Genomic DNA, 7772 nt, shown 5'->3' on the forward strand with positions numbered 1-7772 from the left:
ACAGGAATGTACCCATCCGGACTAGTTTTCCACTCTACAACGCTAGCCGAAAAATTGAAGTCTCTTACAAAAAAAAACCTTAGAGCAAACTGCCCGGTCCAAGTTATTTCCTGTGAAATTGAGAACTGACAAGAACGTGCTTGCTGAACAAGAAGGGGCCTATCCATTCTAACAATGGACAGATCAAGCCCTCAGATATGACAAACTAACACCTCTGCTTCTCCATTCGACATTTGTACATGACTCATGTGCAAATCATTCCTAACATATAGGGAAAACATCCCCATGCAGGAAAATAGGATTATCACGGCGTACAGCATGAGCGATAAACATGGGTTCCAACATTCCAACATCCAATATTGGATATTTGGTGGTCTAACAACAATGTCTTTTTTTATTTCGACACGTTCAAAGAGGATATCAAATACATCAACTTTTATTTGATACATTTTCACAATGCCTGCCTTTGTTGGCGATGAACATCTTGAAATGAGGGATGATGGAGGCATAGACGAAGCGGCACGCACGGTGTTCTCTTAAATGGCATCCCATTTCTTGATCATGGAATCCTTCAGGATTTCGATATTGCCGTAAAGCTTTTTGTAAGCCCTGCCCTCAAAAATGAGCGAAATAGAAAAGTCTGTGCGATTGAGGTTGGGCAGCTGGAAGGCCGCCTCTCCTTCCTCAAAAAATGCGTTGGTCCACACCATGATGCTGGACGGTTTTGTTTCCAAAAGACAGAAAGGTACTGGAGCGGGATGGATTGGATATTGGCCCAAGACACGGTCAGTTTGGCTGTTGAAGTGAGGTTCCACTGTGAATATTTTCTCATCGGTCCAAGAGATTGGGTCGGTCATGCCAGTTCGCAAGAAGTTCCCCAAAATCCGACTTCTGGTTAGTCTTTTCTTCATGGAAGCTCATGGAAGGTCACGCCTTTCTCTTCGACCATCTTCGTGATCGACCTGGTCGGAATTTGCCAGACCTTTTCCTTGATCTTTTCGACGGCCTGTGGGGTTCTCTCTGTCAATGATCGAGCTTTTTCTTGGCCTGTCCTTTATCTCGCCAGTCTCTTTGAACCTGTGGACTTGCTTGTAGATGAACTGTCGGGTCACCTTTTTGACCGGGAAGAGCTTCTTAGTCTCGGAGTTTGACTTCCCCGCAACATGGAGTTGGATGATGGCAGCACGAAGCTCTTTGTCAGGCTTCATGATCAGGTTCCAGTTGATTCCCGGTTTGCTTTTCAATTTCATTTTCTCACCCTATATCAAGTGGACTATGGAACCAAATTGTTCGTATGTCGAGCAAAATACTGAGATGGTTGAACTAGCCGGTTCTCTTTCCAATGCCTCAGTTCAGCTCTTAAGCACATTCGAACCGGCGAACATCTGGCCACTCTTCATGCCTTCTGAAAATTCTTCCCTAGTCTCAATTATTTGCTTGATTATGTTAAACCTCGAGTTTTCATTGAAAGGGATCAATGAAAAAACCTGCACCGTGGTATGAATGATCCAGTTTTTGGGTATCTTTACATACACTAGGATAGAAGTCATGGTTTGAGTCTCCGAAATTGAATCCCTGGATTGGATCTTGTGGTTGAATCTTAAAGATCCATCTTCGGCTACATTTAGGGCGGCTTTAAGGCGGCTTTAAGGCGGCATTACACGAAGATAAAAACTGAGATCGCATCCGGTTTGAGGATTGAAGTTGGAGTAGTGCTGGGGCGAGTTTTTGGTGCATGAGTCTTTTGTTCGACTTGAGTACAGTGAAAGAAGAAGTGTTTGTCAAGCTCTCTGATAAGTAATGGTTTTCGAAATAGAGACGCCATTAGTTCAAATTTCAGTTACTTTACTTAATATTGGTTAAAGTCAGTGAAAAGGTGAAATAGTTTAATAAACATTTTTGTCCTTTCTTGTGATCATATCTTTCCCCGCACTCTACTTCTTAACCATTTGAAGCAGGAACGCCACTTTGTCAGGCGTAATGCCAAATGAAACAATCGATAAAAACACTTGGAATGTCGACAACAAGGATGAATCAGCAAGCGGAAATGGCTCGAAATACTGAATAGCCATGCAAAATATATTCAAACGCCAAGAGCTTGGCAATTTGGGTGATACGGTGACATTCCTTAAACAGTATTAGAAAATTAAAATGACGGCAAGTGTTCGGGATGGAAATGTACCAAGGCTTCAATCTTAAGAATGAAAGTAGTCCTACTTCCATATTCAAACCGGACACAATCCTGGTTTTCCATCGTGGTCTAGATGTAGCCTTAGTCTAAAAGAGATTGGTAACCTTTTAATGTTTGGCCATATGAATACTGATTCCTGTAATCCCAGATATTTGCTCTCGGGCTGTGCTGTTGTAAAGGGATTTGCAATTCTTGCATGAAATTCTCCAATACTTCGAGGATGACACTGAAAGGCTGCATTTTTTTATTTCAATAAAGAAAAGAGAGCACAAAGGTGAAGGTTCTAGAGGAACTGGCCATGGAGAGGGAGATATCGTTCATCTCCATAACAGAAATCTGTCTACAGCCAGGGGTCTTTGGTGAAGAACTGGCTTTAGTTGATTTCAACTTTGTTCGTTGCAATAGGATTACCGTATGAGCGATAAGTTTGGGTTCCAATTTGAAAATTTGATATAAAGTTACCAAATTTATGAATTTGACGCCAAAATTTGATTCCATAGTCCACTTGCCCAATGCCCAACACATGCAAAAACGGAGCTCAGCAAAACGCCTATTCAGCTCATTCATGGCAAATTCAGTCGCTTCAATATCTAGAGAGATTTGTCGCCAGTCACATATTTCTCTACGAAATCCCCATTGAAAAGTAGTATCTAAAAAAGTAAAATTGAAGAAGAATTAGGCATTAAAACTGAAGATACGACTGTGTGTGAAGGTGTGACTGTGACTAAGAATGTTATTCAATGTAAAAACTCTCATGTCTGACTGTAAAAAAAAAGGCATAACTAGAAATGGTCAAGAACAATGCTAATATATTTGATCCACCAATGAGCTGGTATTAGGTGGTCTAAAAAGGTCGAGGAATTTGGACAAATACTGATCCAAATGGGATTTAAATGAGAGGAAGGGGTCAATTGTTTTGAACGGTGGCCGCATTCAATGGTAAAAAGTGTCAGCATTCAGGTTGATCTAATGGAAAAAAATGTTGATCTAGCCTCTATGGTGATAATCGATGATAGTGCAATAGAGAAAATGAATTATCCCCAAAGAACTGTACGTCCCAAAATAGAGGACGAGTGTCAAACTGTGCCTCAGTTCATGTTCCAAATAAACACATTGTTGTTTCGCGTCAAACAAAGATATAATCGATGTCGTGTAGCTGAAACAAAATAGACCCAAAAAACGATTCAATGGGGTGAGAAAAATTAAGGTTCAAAGGATGAATGGGCTCGAAGAGCAAGATTTTTGTGCGAACAGGTTAGCAAATCAGCAAAAATATCAAAATAATACCAGTTACCATGTTTTATGCCACTTGAAGAATATGGCCAGTAAAAGTTTGCAGTCGTGCTAAATGTCACAACTCCGATAATTCCGAAACAAAACAAAAATGTACATGCAACAATCCGTATTCGTTTTTCAAATGCTCTATGGGTCAAATTCCCACCAATTAAGACATGTAAATAAGAAGGCAAAAAAAAGAAGACGGATACTGAATCTATTGCTGTTCAACACAACAGTTTTTCTAAACTTAGCTTTATTTCTTTTAGTATAATTTGATCGAAATGATGATGATGACAATTCGCTTGAACTCATCAATGACTAAACTGAAACTCATCCCGGAAGAAAGCAAAAAAGGAATTCTAACCCCCTCAATTGTACTACAAAAGTGAAAGAACACAACTTTAGGGCCATTCAGCAATCAAGTCTAACTTAGATGGGTCACACATGGGAACTGCATCCCACAAGATATTTGTTTTTGTTGCGTCATAAACATGTATTTCAAAAAGACAATCACTGCAACCAGACTTAAATATTAGATAAACTGAACACATCTAACGAACATGACATTTCATAAAGCATGAATATTGAAGACATTGCGTAGATTGTAGATTAGCAATCTCTGTGTGAAACACTTCACCGAAAGCACTAGAAATGGAGTGAATAGCGGCCGTCTAAATGCATTTTTGAGCACCTTGGTAATCCTCAAATCAATTGAGGTCAAACACTTTACACAAGGCACATTTGTCTGTCAAATGGGGTTATGAGCAATTCGAGAAGCAATCCTCGATCCAGATTGAGTTTCAATGTTGCACGGGGGTTGGGGGATTCGGAGCTGGTAGGGAAGAGGACAGTGAGTCGAAAATATCACAATAGTATTGAAGATCAGGGCAATCAATGACCGAGCACAGTCTTGGGGTCAGAATCCGGTTCATTCGTATGTTCGCGTTGTTAAGCACTGATGAGGGGGCGATTGAGCATTATCTACCCACTGAAGCGCCGACCTTGACGGCCTTGACGGCGCCCCGATTGCCTTTGTTTGTTTCGCCTTTGGCCACTGAATCTTCGACCAGATCGAGAACGGCCCTGATTGACACGACCCCGTCGTCCGCCCCGAAACCTTCGGGCAGCTCGTTCTTCTTCAGCGGCAGCAGCAGGAGAACCGTAAGATCCCAAAGCGGGTGAAAGGCTGTTGTCTTGGAAAACGGGCACAGCCTCAGTGTTGGCCACACCGTACGAGTTCAGAGCAGACTCGGTCACACCCAAATCATAGTCGTCATAAGCAATTGAGTCGTCATAAGCAACTGAGTCATCAAAGTCACCTCCAGTATTGCCAGTACCCGCAGAGCCAGAGTCGCCAGCACCCACGGCTCCGATGTTGGCCTCTTGTTCTGCTCGGATCTCGTCGTTCCTGGAGTAAAGGGCCTCGGCCTCGGCACAATCAAAGTTAAACCACCAATCACAAATGAAATAGTTTTGGTTGAAGGTCGTTCCATTTGGGCACAGAAAAGAGTACTTGGCCAGACCCCCAAAGCCATCAGCAGTACAAATATGGAACACTTGACATTGGGTGGCAGGATCAGCGTAATAACCTAACATGAAGGCAATGTAAAACTTACTTACTCTCTTTTCAACCATTCATCAATTGAGATACTCACCTCCCTCGACTTGGCCGTCACAAGTGAAAGGCGTTTCTGGGACCGAAGCATAGATGGGATAATCTTGTCCTGGAACACCAGGAACAGCCTTTTCCAGCATGGCCAAATTACTATCGCTAATTCCTGCTAAGGCATCGTCTCCAAATGCTCCGCCATTTGTGACTCCATTGGCACCGCCGTTGCTCGAGTACTGACCAAGGGGGGCCACGGGAGCTACCGGGGCCAGTGGTGGGATTGGGGTCTCATAATCATAATCTCCAGTGGTGGCATAATCATCAATAGCATAATCATCGATAGGGGCATTGTCAAGAGGGGGAAGAGGAGCTGAGGCGGCCCCATATGAAGACACGGGTGCAGCTGCGTCTTGACGGCCTCGACGGAATGCACGCCCCCCACGGCCAAATTGTCTTGATCCACGGAACCTTCGATTTTGCCTCTGATGCTGACGTCCATCAGCAATGGCTCCAGCGACAAGGAGAGCTGGAAGGTATTGATTTGTGTCTTAATTACTGTAATATATACCAAATGTACTTGCTCATTTCTCTTACTAATCACAATAATTGTCTTCATGTTTTTTGTGTTGCTCTACAGACGGTCTATGGTGAAGTGGATGGAGAAGTGGATGTTCATGTTAGTTTTATACATGACTGAGAACGTTCTGATTGGGTTCAAATGCTCGTTGCATCTATCTAGAGCTCACGGCGCAACTTGTTTTCGTCCATCTCCCCCCTGTTGGTAAGTTGTGGCAACACCGTTGGTTTGCGTAGGGCTGAGCGACGCTCTTTCAGATTGAAACTTCTATCCGCTTACGTCTATTTTGCAAAAGATTCGATACGACTGTCATGACACATGGTTGTATAGGTTTGATATGAACCTCACTGAACTGATCTTTCACAAATCAGCGATACTTTTCGAACTATTTTCAAAACTTGTAAGCATATTTGAAATTATATCAATCGTTCCTCACTCATATTTGCTTGAACGTGAGCAAAATCATCGTGAACATGCCGTGGGAAAAAGATGGCTTTGGGACTCCAAATGGGACTGTTTACGGAGAGAGGAAAGCAGGAAAAAATACTTATATATTCTTATTTTTCTCCCAACTCCTAATGTTCACAATCAATAGGACCTTACTTTCGTTCCTAAGAGTTGATTTTTCGCAAATTTTATGCCAAATAGTTTCGGGAGGAGAGATCGAAGCTCTTTGTAATAAGTAAGTTTATTGCGATGTTTGGACATCTTCTTGATCACAAAAGCAAGAAAGATGGTATTGGTGCAGAATATTTGTCAGACATCTCGTTCTCCAAAAATGTGACGGAATAGTTGGAATCAAGTTTGGGAAGACGGATGTTGGCAACGAGTCGCAAATGGAGATCCTCAGCCCTACAAATCTCGATTCGAACCGCACCGTCGATGTTTTGTTGGTGGAAATGTTCTTGAGCCAGTTTTCCAAGGGAAACATTTTTGCTCTGAAGTGAGTTGTTGCGTTGTTGGAGTAGAAGGATAGGTCCAAGTAACGTTTCAGAAACTTAGATTACAGAATACAGCATTTGTTGCGTCCCATGAATTTCTGGATATCGAACAACCAATACAAATCGGAAGGGCGTATTCATATATAGGGAATATTTAGGTCTTCTTTACCTTTTTGTGGCCTAAAGCTTCAGTTCTGATTATACTCACACCTTGGATTCGATTTTCAAGACATGTGTGTTGAAATGAGCCAATATTAGGCTGATTTGCATTTTTTTGTTTTCTTCTCAGTTACCTCTTAGTGATCTTGAAAAGAGAACATAAAGTCAAGGAAAACATAGTGAAATTTCAGTAATGTTTTATATAAAGATAATATTCTTTTAAAGAGAAATAATATGTGAAGCAATCTGTGTTCGGTTCATCTAAATCCAACGTTATTCATATTCCTGAAATCATTATCAAAGAGGTTGTAGTTGGATGCTTTTTCAAGTCTTTTTGTTGGCAACGAACTCCCTTCCTCCCAATGAAGGAGCTCGCTCAACGCTTGAAAGAGGACGGTCTTTTGCCGAGGGAACAACCGATCACCAATTCAGAGATTTTGCTCCACAAAGGCAATTGAAAAGAACGGAAAAGTGTCTTGAATCATAGACTCCGTGCCTGACTCAAGGAACCAATTCAATTCATGTGCTCAAATGAGTGCTTGAGAAACGGGTCCTTTGCCAAAAACAGTACCAGGCAAACGTTGACAACGAACTCCTAGACGGAAACGGAGTTTGACGAAGCGAAACACCAACAAGGCAAAAGAGCGGGATTGAGGGCAAAACACCGGACAACAGAATAACGTGATTTAGCGATCATGCGTTGCTAGCGATCAGCATCCAATGTCTAGAATATGTTAAGAAGACCACGAAAACCGTTTCCTCATATAAAAGCAACAAACACCATTGGTACCATATCCAGTTTGCATTTGCCTTTTCACATTACAGGAGCAACAACGTGGCAAGACATCATGAAAACGTTTATTCTTATCCTTGGTAATACAATGACTAAACAAGTTTATGTCTTATCGGTTACCAAGTTAATAAATCAATACCTTCCAGCTCTCCTTGTCGCTGGAGCCATTGCTGATGGACGTCAGCATCAGAGGCAAAATCGAAGGTTCCGTGGATCAAGACAAT

General features: G+C 42.0%; 1 protein-coding gene across 1 annotated transcript; it reads right to left on the reverse strand.

Moving 5' to 3' along the window:
• Positions 1–3748: 3748 nt before the first annotated feature.
• LOC131887156 (uncharacterized) lies at positions 3749–5604 on the reverse strand (the record flags this gene model as incomplete). Its single annotated transcript, XM_059235689.1, is given in 2 exon segments — positions 3749–5058; positions 5125–5604. Coding segments are annotated over 2 exon segments (1088 nt in total), but the record flags the coding sequence as incomplete, so codon positions are not given.
• Between the last annotated feature and the right edge of the window lie 2168 nt (positions 5605–7772).

This window comes from Tigriopus californicus, chromosome 9 (genome assembly GCF_007210705.1).
Source record: "Tigriopus californicus strain San Diego chromosome 9, Tcal_SD_v2.1, whole genome shotgun sequence".
In the NCBI taxonomy this organism is placed as follows: domain Eukaryota; kingdom Metazoa; phylum Arthropoda; class Copepoda; order Harpacticoida; family Harpacticidae; genus Tigriopus; species Tigriopus californicus.